Source organism: Lissotriton vulgaris, chromosome 9 (genome assembly GCF_964263255.1).
Source record: "Lissotriton vulgaris chromosome 9, aLisVul1.2, whole genome shotgun sequence".
NCBI classification, from domain to species: domain Eukaryota; kingdom Metazoa; phylum Chordata; class Amphibia; order Caudata; family Salamandridae; genus Lissotriton; species Lissotriton vulgaris.
The window spans coordinates 1,130,776,748-1,130,795,836 of record NC_141697.1 but is presented as its reverse complement, the minus strand read 5'-3'; the positions used below and the strand labels follow the sequence as shown (position 1 = coordinate 1,130,795,836).

The 19,089-nt window shown below is 44.7% G+C and overlaps 1 protein-coding gene across 1 annotated transcript in view; it reads right to left on the bottom strand.

The window, feature by feature from the left end:
* FGD3 (FYVE, RhoGEF and PH domain containing 3) overlaps positions 1-19,089 on the bottom strand; it is a 569,969-nt gene that overhangs the window by 7,595 nt on the left and 543,285 nt on the right. Inside the window, exons 16-18 of the mRNA XM_086939157.1 lie at positions 15,833-15,952; positions 14,947-15,099; positions 4,779-4,919 (exon numbers count right to left, since the gene is read on the bottom strand). Of these exons, the coding sequence (XP_086795283.1) occupies positions 4,779-4,919; positions 14,947-15,099; positions 15,833-15,952 (414 nt within the window). The remainder of the gene's footprint in view (positions 1-4,778; positions 4,920-14,946; positions 15,100-15,832; positions 15,953-19,089) is intronic.

The following is a 19,089-nucleotide window of genomic DNA, read 5'->3' as shown; positions in this document are numbered from 1 at the left end:
GTCAGGTGATTGCAACTGCACACTGTGCATGGGCGATGGTCCTCTTCCTGGACTACGGCCCCTCTTCATGTGCAGGGGGTCTTCACTGTAGACAGAGAGCCATGACTCTCAGTCTTCCCTGCAATGCCCTCCTGGCATACGGGGTTGTTTACCAGCATTGATACGGTGATGGCCTTCTTCAGATCCCAGCACTATCAGGGGCAAATTGCCTTCTCTTTGATGCAGCAGGGCACCAGAGCCGCAACCGTTTCACTCAGGGCAGCCCCCTCCTGGCATCAGGGGGTCATATCTTATGAACACCCAATTGGTGCAGCTGTCTAGTTCTCTACTTGGCCTCTACCAGGCATACGGGGATCGCACAGAGCACATGGGCAGACAACCCGTTTGGCATGCTGTTCTCGACGGACCAGCATTTTACACTCTGCTCCAGGGATCCTCTTGATAGGACCCCCACTTGACCTCACTCCCTTCAAGCAATCTTCTGCTTTTCATAGGTGCCACTGGTCTAGGGTCAGGAAAAGATTGGTGCGCCAGGCTCCTGTGGAGTGTTCTTGATTACCCTAGGTGGTATCCCTCACCAAGCTTGGGAGACCGGCAGAACTTTAGTCCTCAGTTCTGGTAAAAACAGGCCTAATTCATGCTAATTCAAGCCTCAACCTGCCTTTTTTTAATAAACCATTTCCAGACACACTTGAGATTCAGTGCCTTTGTCTTAGAAGTTCTTGTTCTGGGTAATGTCCATTTTGAAGTGCTCACGCCTTTATTGTGATCTTCCTCCAGAGAGCAGCCCATCACAGTAAGGCAGGCTTCAATCTTGATGGCCCCAACACAGGCCATGGGAGTAACTAAAGCAGGGGTCTCCAACCTTTTGTGCAGTAAGAGTTAATGATGTTCAATGAAAATCATTGCAAGCGACTAGTATTAGGGTTGGAATAGTGACCACATCAGACAAGATTACATTTGTGGCCACCTTATGCAAAATTACTAGCAGTGATCCTCTCAGTGCATCGGGTGGGGTTGTCAGCAGAAATCTCTATGTAGATAATAAATGCCATCTACAGCTGCAGGGCCCTCGCATGAAAGTAATACTTTTAGTAACAAGTCTCCCCACATGATTTATCACTCAAAAATCAGCTTTACACACATTTTGGAAATTCACCCACTTTTCTTCAAACATCAGCTTATGAGTTCTGCAAATACACACGTTTTTTCCTTTAGTATACATTTTTGGCATACATATATTGATTCAACCAAGCAAACGTTTCCAACTCAGTGGGCTAGGATGAACAATGGAGAACTACTTGCAGGTAGCTGGAGAGCAACCAGTAGTTCACTAGCTTCTCATTCGAGATTCCTGGACTAGAGGTTCACACCCAGAAGTCCGCCCCAGTGATATGTGCATCATAAGGCTCTATAGGCCCCATTTTCCCCAGATGGACCCAGGCCTCTTTGACCAGTGAGCTCCTTTCAGAATCACTGAGCCTCTATTGATGTGTACAGAAGAGGCCAGCTCTTCCTTCTTCCAATGTGTGTCCGATGCAGCTCTCAATAATGCAGCAATCCACAAGTCTGTCTAGGGAAAACCTTTACCTCAGCCTGCCCCTCAGCAATGTCTGGGCTGCCCAAAACGAAACCCAGTGTCTTCCATATATTGTATCTATTGCAAGCACACACACGCACCCGTGCGGAGCATCCGATTGACTGTACCCTTACACGGGCATCTGTACATCCCAGTGCGCTCATGCAACACCACACGCTATCTCCTCTACCAGCTCACAGGCCCACACATAGCTTCATGTGCAAATGCAACTAAGTGTGCTATTTTCTAATTAACTGTACGATTCCGCAGGCACACATTAATCCCAGGGCCCACACGCAACAGTGTGCGCTATTTCCTGATGCACTATACCTTTTCACATGCACCCATGCACCCCAGCACTGCACACAAGCCAATGCAAACCAAGTATGTGTGAAGCCCCCAGTCGTGCACATTTATCAGAGTGGGCTTGGAGGCCCCAACCCTGTGACACAGCTAAATCAAAGGCTGTTCACACTACTGATCACTGAAAATTTAAAACACTGTATACTGCCACCACTCTGCTGTGCTACTTAACTCCCTGTGATAACAGTGACCTTCCACCACTTGAGGGTAGCACTTTGGGTGCCCCTTCTGGTCTAAGCAGATTACAGTCCATGAAACAGGACTAGTTTATTGGGGACACGCATGACTGTGTTTGCTCATGAATAAAAATCCAAATACAACTGCAGCTGGGGCATTCAGGTAGGGGTGCACGTCTATCACTATGCAAGCGACTTTTCCATCCCAACACACAACATTAAAAAATAAATAAAAAGGAGTTCACTGAAAATACACAGTTTAAGTGACAATTAGGCTAGCTGACCTTAAGACCTTAACCTACGTTTAAGATAAAGCTTTAAAATTCACCTACAAGAACTCACAATCATGGTTATGACCCAAAGCCAAAAAACCTGAAATTCACCCATTATTGTTAGCTTCACAAAACACAATGTTCACAACAGACATGCAAATAACTTGCACACTGAATTCAAAGTTACAGACAATTTCTTATTCTGGCAGTTCTCTTAGGGCCAGATAGTGGGCATTATATGTTATTGACCCCAGAATAGTGCCGAATACTACATATCTTATCCTATTCCCAGCCCAACAGTGGGTCCTCTTCTGATTTCATTTACCATCTGCCCAGAGAAGGTGGCAAGTGGAATCAGCGTTGCTGGAGACCAGAGGGCCCAAGGTTGGACAATAGTCCATCGCCACGGGAGGCATATGTGAGTTGCCAGCTCCCTTCATGGTGCTGTAGGAACCGCACATGGCCACGCCGTTCCACTGTATGCAGCCCCTGCCCCTTTCCAGCTGCAGCTTTGCCATGTGTGGAACCCAGTAATTTCATGTTCATAAACACCGGACCACTTGCACCATGACCACTTGCGCTATGGCGTAGGGGTACCCACCTGGGGGATTCTGCTCCAGCATACTCTTAATCAGAAGCAAAAGTTTTCATTGAGCAACTTCTGAAACTTTTCTGTTTGGTCTCTTTCTAATCAGGCGAGATAAGCTGTTGGCTTTGAAAAAGCATAAGGTCTTCCTGTCACAAACTACAGTTTCCTGACTATTGCATTTTCTACACCCTCTTGCTTATAAGCCAACCTTGAACACTGGCAAAAATAGGACTTTTGTTACATCAAAAAATTCCGTGCCCCATCCTTCATATTACACATGCAAGATCGAACATGATTTAACTTTTTCAATAAATACATTATTAGCTTTAAAGTGCAACTTTCTGCCATGTTTGACAGATTTCCATGAGAAGCAAACACACCAGCAGACAAGGAGCACCGTTGAAAATGTTCTGGTCAATTTGTGTCATTTGCAGGAGAAAATCAATCATAAATTCAGCTGCTCTGGTGATTGGGGATTCAAAATGGGGAGTAACAACTGCATGGTAGCTTGGCTGATGCAAAGAGGAGCATTTCCACATGACCTGGTGCATGCTTCCATTACTAAACATGGACTTCTGCCTTAAATATGTAGAAAATGTAAGGTGCCCAGAGAAAGCTCTTTGGTGCCCCTCTTGTGGGGGCTATGGGAAGAATGCAAGGGAACTCTCAATGGCCCACGTGTCCTGCCCTCAAACACCCCTGTCACCTCCCAATCTGGTGTACTAATTAAATGACACCAATCTGAGGTCAGCCTACATTTGCCGTTGTACAGTCTATCAGCATGACTATATGCACACTTGCTGGCTTTTTGACCATTACCTATGCATTTGCCCTTTCAAGGCTGGCAGGTGTGTACAGTGAGAGATTCCATCCTTCCCTTTAACCCCTTCCCTGCGGGGGTTTTTCATCTCCTGTGTGGGGGAGGGGGGCCGCGTGCGGCGCCGCTGTGCTGGTGACGAGCTTTAGCTCGTCATGAGGCACAGCGGAGCTGCACTCATGACGAGCTGAGCTCGTCACGACCACACCCATTTTTCAAACGTTCAGCACAGCAGGGAAATTATCCCCGCGTGCGAACGTTCCAACGGCCGTGACGAGCTCAGCTCGTCATGAGTGCAGCTCAACCGGGCCTCATGACGAGCTGAGCTCGTCATTAGCACACAACGGGTTAAATACCTTTAGTCACCTCTCAGAGGTAGGGCAGCCTCTGCACGCTTTTAAAAAAGGGTGCATGAAATCGTTGCTCAGTCATTTACCACTTGGTGTATTTCTGTGTAGCTGGCAATGAGCCTCCAAGCCCAAAAATGGCAGAGAATTGTAGGGGAAGCATGAAATTCTCCCTAGCTTTATACTTAACATGGCCGCATTGCTCAGGGCTCAAACTACAGCCATGTTCATTAATGATATGATATGATATGATATGATATATGAGAGAGAGAGAGAGAGAGAGAGAGAGAGAGAGAGAGAGAGAGAGAGAGAGAGAGAGAGAGAGAGAGAGAGAGATTTAACTCAAGGCTAGGAACTTTTGTTTACAAATACAAACATTATATACAAGTGAATAATTAAACCTTAGAAATATAACAAAGAAGTTCCCATTTCATATTGGTTGTGATAATTCATTTTTCACTGAGCAGCAGAAAAAGGAATTTTAGTTTTTTATGAAAGTGACAAGTAACTGAAGAATGTTCTAATGAGCGGCCCGGAAGTGGAGTGGAATGAGGAAAGTACATCATTTTACCAGGCTCCTCTTCAACAAGTTTTATGTGCATCATTGAAGCATTCACAGCCAACGCCACCTTTACCTGAACAGTCCCTTGTAGGTATAACACCAGGGGCTCGCTCCTCGGAATGGCCACCCAGACTCTGTGCCAGGACTTTCCTTTGTCTAAGAACAGAAGGTTGCTGCAGAAAAGGCTGTTTTCCGCCGCCAACGAGGCTTGCTTCTGGAAAAACAAAAGGTCAAGAATATTTTATGAGCAGAAACCCTTTTAACTCTGCAGCAGAAATGAAATGTGCAAAATGGAAAAGGGGACTTTATTGTCAAGCATTTGCATAATGTGATTCCAGCATACGAGAAAGACGCTGAGCGAGTGTATTCAGTGCTGCGAGTTGTAAATTCAAGCTTTATGGGTAAAAATAAGAACAGTAATCAAGATGGCAGCGCTTGCTTCAAGCCTGGCGCTAAACCAGGCAGACTGAAATTGATGGAATGCAGCTTATCTTGTCAACACAGCAGTGGGTGGTCCATATTCAGGACTGCGGGGCATTCTATTTAGGTGATGTGTCCGTCACTAGACACACAATGGTTATCATGACAACTAAAGGAACATGTTTGCCCCGCCTATGACTAAAGACACCTGTGCTGACGTGTGGGATCACAGCTCCAGTCTGGTGCACTTGACAAGCCCGGTTCGATTGCAGATATGATGGAGGAATTCTAATTTTTTATTTATAAGGAAATATGGTTTAGGATTGCAAGAGCAGGAACTGTCATCAACATAATCACCCATCTTTGCACACCTATCACGCGTTTCTGGCTCTCAGCTAATCATTTTGCATTCCTTTCGTGTTTACCATTATTAGCAAAACCCTTGTTACTTTACAAGTCGCATCTCACCCTAAAGTCCCCTGAACCTCATGCATCTGTGCTCCAACGCCTCCATCACTTTACCAATGGAGTTCACCTTCCGCATAAATTCACTATTCTACCTTGAACCCGATATGACCCCTCCCGACACACTCTGTTGAACCTTTGCCTCTCTCCTTCAAACTTCCATTCAACACCTTCCTTCCATCTTATACCTGGCCATAAAGTTACAAAACTGGAGTTGCACTGCCCTTACCAAAAAAAGCAGTAAGAGTACATTTGCCTCTTATTCTAACTACTGCTTTGTAGCACATCTTTTCTTCTCCACCAACACGTCCATTTTAACTGATTCATGGCATATCTCTTTTGTACCAACCTTCCAAATCCTATCCAGCCAGGCCTCAATGGCCTTCATTTAATCAGTCACATATCATCTACCCTCATCTACATCACATGCTGATCTGTGTGAAGCATTTGACACCGCTAATCACCCCACATGAATGTCCTCCCTCCACATCTCTGGCACAATAGGTTCTGCTCTACAAAGGCTCTCCTCATACGTTGCTGACCACTTCCCCCCAGCGACCTCTTTACAAGATGATGTCTCCAAGGTTAAATCGAGGTCAACCCTATTCTCTCTCTACACCACATCCATTGGTCACATGATCTCCTCTTTCAGTTTCTCCTACCGCCCCTAGATGCACGCCACACAAACAAATCTCTATTTGCTAACCTCCTCCTCGCCTCCAATCAGGTTTCTATGATTGCCTCTCTGCCCTTCATTACTCGATGATTCTACGGTGTCTTATGCCAAACCACACCTAAACCGAGGTCCTCTACTTTCTCTCATCTGCACTCATCACTCCGCCTAGTTCTATCCACCTCCTCCTCCCATCCGTACCTTGGGTGAAATTGGCTTGCAATGGTCAAGCAGTAGAGTTCGAAAGTACTTGTATAAGCTTTCAGAAATTGGCTGCAAAACAGCTACAATGGGAATATTCATCTCCAGTTAGTAAAAATAGGAAGGACTGTAACATGTGCAAACCTCATTAATCCGGAAGCAAAGCCAAAAAATATCATTCCTGTTGGCTGCCAATGCAGATCAATAGGCTTTGTCAATGCTTTTTGCCAATTCTGTTCAGCATCAGTAATATGAATAGATTTTACTGATGCTGTAGAGCAGAAGCGAAAAATAGAAATGTACAACGCTGTGTATTCACACGTGTCATCGTGCATGGGCAGGTTTGCATCATGAAGTGACAGTGGCTCTGCATAATGATTTATTGGTGTACAACAGTCACCACGCATGTGCTCACCTAGGGAAAAATACACCTGCCATTTTGTTCACTTTTTTATTCACCATTCCAAGATGGTGGATGGCAATCTTGAGAGGTAAATAACTGAAATTAATTTGAACATGCAGAAAAGCATGTAAAAAAAACAAAAAAAGTAACCCAGTAGCAAATGGTAGCTGCCAGACCCTCCAATAGTTTTTTCTAACTTTAAAAAAAACACTGAGACAGGTGGGTGGATGTCATGTGTCAATGTCGGGAAGCAATGGAGGAGCTTTAGGTGAGTGGGAATTTAAAACTATAAATCACCACTAAAAATGCTGGCCGGGGTGGGTTTGGGTAAGCAGGGGATGAGCTAGGGAGCAGGAGAGAGCAACACAAAGTGCACAGGGATGGATAATTGAAAAGGGAAGCCTCACATAAGGAAAAACTCAGGAAAACACATGCACTCTTTTTGAGTACTAAAAGAAAAAGAGTTCTCTGAATGTGAGAAGTGGGCGCATACAAGCCATCTAATCAAAGTAGTGGTACAGAAGCTATGCTCCAGGCGAGGACCAAACACAAGAAGAGGAAGAAAAGTTTTACAATCAGAAGCAAGCAAATGAGAATGACGTTAAAAGCCAACCAATAGTAAGCACTGGCTGGTGTAAGGTCCATGGAGGTCATTGGTATTTTCCACAACTGTCTCTCACAACACATATGAAAAACCTAAAAAATTATTCAGTGTATTTTAGATGAACACTGCATTTATTTCAAACTTATTTGTTTGGTTTATTTCTAAAAGTCTTGAAAATGTGTAGCTGTCTTAATAAACTACTTTGCTGGCATTTAACATTGACTAGAAGCTTCAGAGCCATATTCACCAGATATTAGCAATGGCACACAGTTGATTTGTGAAATAAACAGAGGGATCAAAAAAACACAGGTTTAGTTTTAGTTGGTAGGACAATAGTGGCTCATAACACACAGCCTAAGAAGAAAGGAAATTCACCAGTCAAGGTAGTAAGTTAAACTTAATCCTCACCTCACCATGGACTCATGTTGAAGTCACACATTATATTATACATATATTATCCCAATACAACATCTATGGTACCTCAAATTCTACCACTACAGTTGAACCATGGACAAAATTGTGCTTTAAAATTGAAAAGCAGTAGAACTCACAATACCAACACTACAACGTCTTTAAATGACCATGTAAAGGACTATTTAGTGACATAAGGTAGATGTGACCAACTTATTGTTCAATTTCTCACTATTAAAAGCTTTCAGTGAATATACATTTTTATGGAGTCAAAGAAATGAGTGTGTAATTTCTGATTCACTTTATCAATCCATCAATGTGGTCACTCAAACCTTAAAACGCTTAGATATTTATACATGCATCTCCCTTTCATGCTTTATTAGGGTGCAGGAGTAAAGGATAAGGTATTACTTAACTAGTGAGTATCCCATTCTTTAGGTTTTGCACTTTAGCCAGTATTTCCACAAATCAACTTTAACTAAACTTTAACTAACGTATTTTTCATTCAATCCAAAGGATTTTTTTTAAATTGTAATCAGCACTCCCAAGACTCAATTACCCAATGCAGCAGCAGCAGCATTGAGCATCAATGGGCCAAGGCAGGAATGACAAAACAAGGCTTCACGCAGTAAACAAACTCAATGGCTGAAAGCATTATTAAGGATTAATGGCCCAAAATAAAAATTTGGATTAACAGCCCCAGACAGTAGTGACATCAACGGTCCAAATGATATGAACTGCAGTGGTTCAATGACCAGAAATGTGGTTCTTGAACCTCACTTACAAGAGTTAAAAGAGTTCCGTAATCTTATGGTGTATACTTTTTTCCAACCTTTCAAGAAATATGAGGCAGTTGAAAAAATGAGAGAGCTACTTACTCTATAATTATTTGTTTGTGGGATGCATAGCCGGAAGTTCACATGATTGGATTACTCCTATCTAGTGACAGACTTGCACGTTTGCAAGTTGTCTTTCTTCGTAGATGTCTTTGGAGTCAAACGATGTGCTGTAAGGCCTCCCTTAGTGGACAATTCACATGGGGCAGACTCCATGTTAGTCTGTGTTTCGTGCAGTGGTTGGGAGCAAGTATGTAGTGTGATGTGTGCATAACAGGGTCCAGCTTGGATATAGTGCAGTATCAACTGGGGAATTAGAGAAGAGATGTGCAATCAACCTAGGCTGCTAGGGAGGAGGGCGGGCACTTCTGGCTCCACAGCACTACTCACTACAAATTGATGTATACAGCGTAAGTAACATTTTCCATTTGTAGCATGTATGGCTGTTGAAACATATGCTTTGCATAGACTGCATAGTAGTATCGATCGTAAGCAACTGATAGTTTGTGGATGATGCAGATGCTTGGAGAAAAGTACTTAAGACTGCCTTGCGAGCCACCGACTGCTGGCGGGCTAAGATGTTCATCCAGTAGTTTTTGGTAAAGGTGTGTGGTATTGACCAGATTGCTGCGTTGCAGATGTCAGCTATCGGGATGGTAAGTAAGAGAGAAATGGTTGCCCCTTTCTTACAGGTGGAGTGCGCCCTGGGCAGAAAAGACCGGAATGCCTTCGGTCTGTGGTTGCAGATTTGGAAACATTTGACTATCCATGTAACTGTACCTGCTTTAGAGATGAAGTTACCTTTGAGAGTCCTTGTAAAGGCTACGTACAGCTGGTTAGACTAGATAGAAGGTCCTGGTAATGTAATACATAAGAGCTCTTTTGACATCTAAAGTGTGTAACACTCTCTCCACTACTGAATATAGGAGAAGAAAGATGACTGGAATCTCTATAGTCCGATTAAGGTGAAAGGACAATACTACCTTGGGGAGAAATATAAGATTGTTTCTGAGAAAAACCCTATCCATGCGAATCTGAATGAAAGGTTCCTGTGAGTTGAGTGCTTGCAACTCAGTAGTGCGTCCCAGAGAAGTAATAGCTATCTTCCAGGAAAAGAATTAATTAATCAGGCTTCCATATAGTATGGAGTTTTAGCCTTGTGTGGTACCGTTGCGACCTACCCCAAGCCGCCGAGTCCGGGACTAATTAATGTGCAGACCGCCGGGTACTGATGAAGCCTGGTTTCTTCACATAATAGGTAGTTCCAGTGTTGTTCAGATTCACTAACACAAGAAGCACCTCCTTCCTGTGTAATACTCATTTAACCTAACGGATACTGACTAGGTCCTCTAGTGTAGACACAATATTACTCTAGGTCCTGAAGAATCGTGAGTTGATTAAACCCTAACACGAGAGACATGTTGACCATGAATAACTCACATTGACCAGCACTGCAATAGGAACATCAATATCCTTCCAGTACTTGTCAATACACCTTTTAACTAAGAGAGGAGACCCCCAGAATAAAAAGGTTCTTTAAGGTACTCCCAGCCTTATTTTAAACTCACTTACCAGTCTACACCAATCAGGCCCACACCCGCACTTCACCAAAGTTGTTGGAAAAAAGATCTCCGATAAAGAGCCCCTCTAAGAGGTGAGCCCGTTGGGTATTGCAGCGCCGACCCAACGAGGAAAAGACCAGATGATGAAGCATGCCACTTGCAAAGGTGTGTGAGGGCATTACATCCAACAAAATGGATGCCCAACTGTAACCCTACTGGGACCAGTGGCACCATCATACTAGTGTGAAGCATACAGCACTCCTCACTGAGGAACAGCCCAGCACCTTTTTGACTTCATTCTCGGGGGCACCCGCTGTTGCTGGACCTCCCACTCAGTCAGAGTGGAACTCGCCTCCTCCCCTTCCCCCATTTTGTAGACACACTGTCAAGATGTCCACAGCACTCTCCATAACCTCATTGAGCTTTTAATTGAGCCATTTAAATGCAGAGGGCGAGGGCTGGGATCACGTTCAGCACAAAGGAGGGGGAGGAATTGCGGCTGCAATTTTCATGACCCACATCCTTGGCGGTGGCGCGGCACCCCTGGCGTCTCATCACGGCGCACCGGGGTGCCGCGGCGCACACTTTGGGAACCACCGCTCTAGATGTTAGAGTTTGCAGGCCACCCATAGACATTGCAAGCTTTGCGTCCTTTGCTATTTTTAAAGCATCTCATTAACTTCGGGGGGTGAAAGAGATGCTTCTCACTAAAAGGGATGTTGAGAATATACTGCTCAGGTTTTAATCCAGCGATATGGATCCAGGTGTGTTGTCGGAGGAGGAAACTGCCTTTAGCAGCTATGTCTGTGCCTTTGAAGGTGCAACAAATGTTGGCATTAAAGATAGTTTTGCTCTTAGGTACTATTTGCTACCATGTCGTCCTGTACTCCTCTGGGAGATAATTGATAAGTCCTGCATCTCTTCCTGATGGGATCTGTAATATCTGGAGCGGAGCCTGACATAATAGTCTATGTGACAATCTGTGTCTGGCCTTACATCACACCCTTACATCACCCTTTTGTTCAATGGGGTTTTCGGTGTCAATTGTATCTTCACACAAGCTTTAGTGGTGCCATTGGTGCCAGCTTCGGGTGTGATGAGGATGTTCAGTGCAGTTACATCGAAAAGACCTCAATGGACAGTGAAGGTTGACGTCCTTGGGCTGAGCCTTCATTGACTCCGAAGCCTTCAAAAAGTGGTGGACACTATCTAAAAGCAGCGGGGGACCTGAAGGTGACAATGTCTTATGTCTGTGTGCGGGGCTCAAGACCTGACTCCCATAGGAGCAATGCTGTCACTACGTTCTGGTCTTTTTTAGGTGGTTATAGCATGGTCACATGAGTCTCAGAGACGGGCGTGCTATTTAAGACTTTCTCTTCCTCCTGCTCCAAGGCGCTTGAATACTACCTCAGGTCTGCACATTGCCTGGGCTGAGCTACCAGGTCTGGTTGGGCCTGCTCTTCACACTCTTTTATGCAGAAGGAATGTACTTCCTTGAAAATATCTGGAGTTTTGGAGGGTGGCTGTTGGAGCATTTTACAATGTGTCTAGCACATCTTCATTTGGTGCATTAGGGTTTTCTTTCTACAGACGGTGATGCAGGACTTGCAAGAGGTGTTGTTGTGGTTGAAGGAAAGACACAAGTTTCATACGTTTGGATGGTCCGACCACAGGTATTTTTAGTTGTATTGGGGGAAATGTTGGGAGGATGTCTTATCACCCCCTTCTGGTCCACATTCTCTCATGCCGTTGGTCAGTGGACGACACCTGGTCCCTGAAGGGTGGGAGGAGGCCCTTAGCAGTCAGGTTCTTGAGTTATGGTGCTTGTCCAGTAAAGTAGCATGATGTAGAGTCATTGGGGCCCAAACTGATTTTCTGCAGCTTTGGTGCCGAAATTCAAATAGCGCAGAGCCCTTTCAGTGGACGTCCAATCTAAAGATGGAAAAAAAACAATCTGGTATACCCCCGTACCTAATGCGCCTTGTCCACTAAGAGAGGAGTCACAGCACATCTTGTGATGCCAAAAACATCTTCATAGAAAAAGGACTTGCAAGTGTCAGAACCCAATACTAAATAGGAGGAGTATTCAGAGCATGGTTATGTACAGCCACAAATGCTATTTACTTTTGCTAAACCTGTAATGCTTTGTGGGGAGTGGACGCTCCACAGAGCAATTGTGTTTTGTACTGTCTATGAGGGATGGCATGCCCCTGAGAATGAATTGGCTTCAACCTTCTTGGCATAAAACTAATCCACTGTTGCTTTTGACCACTTCCCATATAATATTTACTGCCTTGTCTTACACATTAGTCAGTTTTGTAGGTCTTCACATCCACCTGCCTTAATTTATAAGCTGCCATAAGGCCAGAGTGTGTGCATCCCTGTTTCTCCTTCATGCTGTAGCCAAGCTGAAGTCATGAGTTCAATTACAATCATGACACTGGGACAGTTGATGGGTGTCTACATCTTCTGTCAGACACCAAAGGATGCAGAAATTGGGTTACCTTGTCACACCAGCGTAAAAAAAACACCAGGACATTGAACAAGGCTGTTGTTGCTTCTTTGTGATTTGAGGAGGCAGCAGAATCTCTATGAGACATGTTCAGACCTTATGCCATACAGGGGGACAAACCTATACAGAATATCCCTTTCTGGTCGTTAGCAAGGCAGTAGGGAAATAACACAAGCTCTAAAGTCAGCTGCTGGGCAAAGATAGGAGACCTGAAGATAATAACAGCAACCCCTCATGGTCTTTTGGTACATCCTGGATGGGGCATCAGAATGTTTCCCAACCCCTGGCAATGCTAAGGATGATTATTCATTACAGCTCGCCTCTTGAGGAAGGCCAGGTGGGTGTTCAATGACAGATTGCTCTTACATATATACATCATTTTAATCCCCATTCATATATAGTTTGTGGCTCCACAAGGCTGACCTGGACCACTTGTTGGTTATTTGTTCTTTATCAGTGATAGTGACTTTGTAACAACTTCTGGTGAAGGACCCCCAAGCATCCTTGACTGGCATTTTGTGATGCGCAATCCTTCAGATGATCATTGATCCAATGATTCAGAAAATGAAATGTGGATGAGGATGTGAGACCATCTCACAAACAGAGCAATCTTGACCCCATCAATTAAAACAAACATAAATGCTGAAATGCAGGATTAGTGATTTCAGGTGGGAGAAGAGGATCCATGTAACAAATGTGCTTGGTGTTGACATTTTAGATCCTCGGATCCGTACTGAGATTCTTCGGTTGAAAAAACATATAAAGTGAGTTGTAATGAAGACATCATGCTCCATGGTACTATAGTTTCAAGGCTGTTCAGTAGAAGAGTGTATTAAAATACTACTTTTCAACCAATTCACTACTGTACTTATGTGATGTTAATGATGTATGCCTTTTCATAAGAAAGAATACATGGTAGCAGAACTTTCCCTGATCCTACCAACGCCCTCCGCCCCAATCCCCAGTGATGCTGGAGAGGACAGCTCCATGCAATATAAGGTTGGCATTAAAGAGAATGTTCAGGGCTCCATACAGCTCCCATTCAAGCACCATCTCCAGAAGTGTCCTTGTAATGAGAGAACCATATGATTTTCCACAAAGGTTAATGACTATGAAGTGTCAGAATAAGAACAGTCAAACTGAAGGATTGTAAAAAAGAATGTGTCTCTTTCATTGCTGAAGATTCTCCTGCTGTACGGAGATATTTTTAACATTATGCTCGCTCTGACCCTAGGTTTTGTGACATCAAATCATAACGGTATCAGATTGTCAGTATCAAAATTATGTATTTTTCTTGTTACAGAACAGTATGTGTTGCATGTCAAATAGTTCACATTTACACTGTACATATGTATCATTTCATGCAAACTTGTATATTCTCACATACATTACCCTTTCTACATTTGTTATTTGGTCATTCGAAGTAGGTCATGTTAGGTCAGCAAATAAAGAAAAATGAGCTAATATCACAAAGCCCTTTTGCAGTGGCAAATCAGCTACTGACATCTAAGTTGTGTGCTAACATTGCCAAAGGGTATTCTGTACCCATGAGACAAATTCCACTTCGGTGGTCATATCGGTAGTATGGGGAGAATTTGTTTGTATTGGGGGGAAGCCCAATGGTCCTCTTGACTGCTCTCTTCAGACCTTTTCATTCCACCAATGGAGGGGGCTGAAGACAGTGGTCAAGAGAGAACCCCCACCCCCTGCCGTCCCCAGTAGGATTTCTTTTTTAATTGCAGCATCCGCACCTTTAATAGAAATGGGTTGCTCCAAAAAAAGGTTTCCAATTTGCTAAAGCACATGCGAGGATGGTGATCTGCTATCCCTTGAAGGTCTTAAACTTTGCATTCATGGTCAATGTCACGTGGTTGCAAATGGCCTTATTAATATTCATTAGTAGCTTGTTCTGTGACCTCCTACAAACTGTAACGAAACCTAATTCCACATAAGGTTGAATTGGAAATTGAATTCATATTTGGAAAGCAGTTGGTCTACGAATTGCATATGCCGTATTTGCAAATGGAAATTTAGCACCTTGCCCAAAGTTCCCATTTTGAGAAGAAAGTTGGAAAAAGAACAATTTAACAAACTAGCAGTGACTAACAGTATGGAAACCATTTAATTGCGATCTGATTCTGCTTAAAAGATTACCTCCACAGCTGTTTTTTTCCTGTATTCACCAATAATTTCTGCTCCTGGGCTACCTGGCACGGCTGACGACAACTGGAAACATTCCTTACAAACGCGATTATGACGACTGTTGTCTGCAAGGGGCTTAAATTCAGAGCATTTTGCACAAATAACCTACATCAGAAAGAAATAACTTGTTACAGTCTTAATTCAAACAGTATTAAAACAGCATCAATATAATGCTGCTTTGTAAAACGAGATAGATATGCAAATACTTTCAAAAGAATAAATAAACAGCAGCTAATAGCACAGTACTACTATACTTATCCAAGGGTTCTCTTAAAGTTGTCCAATTATAATAAAGCCAATCATACAATTGTTTCTCCTCAAAAGAAATTGAGCTATCGTGAGCAAATTAATTTCTTATTCCCAATTTGTGTCTGTGAAACTTAGCAAATGTGGTTAGTTTGCACTCTTCCAAGGCAGTTTATTTTCTTATCCTAAATCATGTCAGTGAAATTTCACGGATGTGACAGGAGAAGATCAGGAAATTGGCAGAGTCCAAAAGACAATTAAGAAAGTGCCAGTCACGCAAAGTTAGCAACTGCAGATTGGTAAAAAACATACAGTGTTATCACGAGTCTCTTAATCACAAAATGACCCATTGGCATGTGCATTAAAAGGCATGTACACACTAGTTATCACTAGTGAGCAAAAGTCAAAAGGAGTGCACACGGATTTGGATTTTTTTGAGATACAAATTCTAGGCTCTTTAAAGATGCAAATGTTCCAATCCATATAAAGCATATCATGCAATTTTAAGATCTTAAAGTGGTTTATTTACTGCAATCCCCAATGTTGTAATATTTCCCACAGTATGCTCTGACATGCAATATGGGGCACTCACGCATCCACACTGCTTGCAGTGATGTCGCCTTTTCGTAATCGAATTGAAGGTTTCGCTGCAGCTCTTGCATGATTGTTTTTCTTTGTCTCGCCTTAATTTCGATTTTTTCAAAGAATCACCCTAAAATCAAAAAAGGTAACCTTAGCTTCAATTCTGAGTTTTTAGTTTTGTGTTTTCCAGATCATAATTTAGACAAACATTCGATAAGCAAAACTTCACAATGTGAACAAGAACAAACACAAAACTACAGCCTATTAAGAAATTGCAGGGTCCTGGTTGGGTGGGTAAGGGGGATAAAATGTGGAGAGTGAAAGGGCAGAAAAGGGATCAGCAAGAAAGTGACAGAAATTTTGAGCGAACCGCTGTATACAAATATTTCATAACAGGCAGCAGAGGTTTAGATGTATTGCACGGACGATCAAATGAAGTCAATTACTGCATTTGTATTCAAAAGCGTTGTACCATTAAACAAGTCAAAAAGGAAAAAATAAAATGTTAATAACTCATTGTTATTATTTAATTTTCCGTCCTTGCTCAGATGGGTAGGGGCATGCTGCTCTGCTCACAGAGTAAGGCAGGGTAGGAGTGGTTTGCCCACTCCAAGTGTGCATGTTGCTTTGGCCAGCCGCCTTGGGGCGGCCACACCGTCATGTGCACTTTGCATGTTCTCCACCCAGGCTGCACTAGAGCCTGGGTGAAGAAGATGTCCAGGTTCCCATTCCCTGGCTGAACACTGAACCACGGCACTAAGACCAATCACAATGCAGCATTGTTATTGGCTATAGGGAGCCTGCGAGCTGTATGCTTTCTGCCCAGGAGTCCTGGAAGCGAGCGAAGAGGACAGAGAGGTGGCAGTGGCTGCAGGAGCACACAGGTAAGTGTTTCACTTTTTTTTCATTCCCTGCCCCCCTCGCCGTCCCCCCCCCGTCCCCCCCCCCCCCCCACCGCCGTGAAATACCAGTTGCCACTGTTCATATTACAAATTCATGTTTTTCCACAAATAATGTATAGAACTGCATCGTGTATAAGGCAGGGTCGTGTGTCAAATTGGAGTTTTAATGCTTGGACTTCAGTAAGAGTAATAAAGCAGTATTCGAGAGGGCATTCACCCCCAAAATGAGGGACATCTTTATTAAAGTCAGATTGAGGTTCCAATGGAGCGTTTTCTGGTCTCTCCCACTAGCTTCAAGCCGCGCAGTATCAGAGAAGATGCTATAAATTCATTGTACATAACGGGACTGAAACATACAGATGACAGGGTAGTTCCTCGTTCTCTCTCTCTATTACATACCTACACCCCCCCCTACTTAAAAAAAATACCAAAACTCAAAATGAGCAGAAGGGAACTGAAAATGCCAGGGTTACAGCAGCCAGCCAGTGCATTCCCTTGTGTTCAGATTCTGTCTTCTGGAAGCCTAAAAGGAATTTTTCCTGTGATAGGCCGATTGGCTATTCAATATACATGCCCCCTGTTCTGCAATACTCCCTAACTCATACAGTGGGCATCTATGTGTATGGTTTTAGGGCACCTCCTGCCCATATGTGTCCGGGAGATACACTGTTGGTTTCCTGTGATATTCCTCCATGGCTGAAGAGACAATGTGCAATTCCACTATCTCTCAAAATAGAGTCTGACAATCCATTTCAATCAATCAATCATAGAATTTGTATAGCGCGCTACTCACCCGTAAGGGTCTCAATGCGCAGAGGGTGGGGGGGGGGTCACAACTGCTCGAACAGCCAGGTCTTGAGTGACTTCCTGAAGGAGAGGTGATCCTGGGTCAGCCATAGGTGAGTGGGGAGGGAGTTCCATGTCTTGGCTGCCAGGTAGGAGAAGGAACTTCCTCCGATGGTGGATTTCCGAATTCTTGGGACGGAGGCGAGGGCGAAGCTGGCGGATCGGAGCTGGCGGGTGGGTGTGTAGAAAGTGAGGCGGGTGTTGAGGTACTTCGGTCCCAAGTTGTGGAGAGCCTTGTGTGCGTGGGTGAGGAGTCTGAACGTGATCCTCTTGTTTACGGGGAGCCAGTGCAGGTCTTTCAGGTGAGCGGAGATGTGGCTGAGGCCCGGGATGTCCAGGATGAGTCGTGCTGAGGCGTTCTGGATGCGCTGGAGTCTTTTCTGGAGTTTGGCTGTGGTTATAGAGTAGAGGGTGTTCTCATAGTCCAGACGGCTGGTGATGAGGGCCTGGGTGACCGTCTTCCTAGTTTCGGTGGGGGTCCATTGGAAGATCTTTCGGAGCATGCGCAGGGTGTTGAAACAGGATGATGAGACTGCGTTCACTTGCTTGGTCATCGTGAGGGAGGAGTCCAGGATGACGCCCAGGTTGCATGCGTGGTCCGTTGGTTTGGGTGCGCTGCCCAGGGCAGGCGGCCACCAGGAGTCGTCCCAAGCGGAGGGCGATGATCCCAGGAGGAGGACTTCCGTCTTGTCTGAGTTCAGTTTCAGGCGGCTGTTCTTCATCCATTCGACGACGTCTTTCATCCCTTCATGCAGGCTGGTTCTGGCGGTGGTGGGGTCGTTGGTGAGGGAGAGAATCAGCTGGGTGTCGTCAGCGTAGGAGATGATTTTGAGGTTGTGTTTGCGTGCGATGGCCGAGAGAGAGCTAATGTAGACGTTGAAGAGGGTTGGGCTGAGTGATGATCCTTGCGGTACGCCGCAGATGACTTCGGTGGCTTCGGATCTGAACGGGGGGAGGCGGACTCTCTGGGTTCTTCCGGCGAGGAAAGAGATGATCCACTCCAGTGCCTTCTCTTGGACTCCGATGTTGCTGAGGCGCTGCACTAGGGTGCGGTGGCAGACAGTGTCGAACGCTGCAGAGAGGTCCAGGAGGATGAGGGCCGCTGTTTCCCCGTTGTCGAGCAGGGATCTGATTTCGTCAGTGGCTGCGATGAGGGCGGTCTCGTGCTGTGGTTGGCTCGGAAACCGGACTGCGAGGGGTCGAGGGATCCGTTCGTCTCGAGGAAGGCGGCAAGCTGTCTGTTGACGGTTTTCTCAATGACTTTGGCAGGAAAAGGGAGGAGCGAGATGGGGCGGTAGTTCTTGAGGTCGGTGGGGTCTGCTGTTGGTTTCTTCAGTAGGGCGCTGAGCTCGGCGTGCTTCCAGATCTCCGGGAAGGTGGCGGTGTTGAAGGAGGTGTTGATGATGTCCCGGAGTTGGGGTGCGATGATGGAGTCGTACTTGTTGAAGACGTGGTGGGGGCAGGGGTCGGTTGGTGATCCGGAGTGGATGGTGTTCATTGTGCGGGTGGTGTCTTCGGT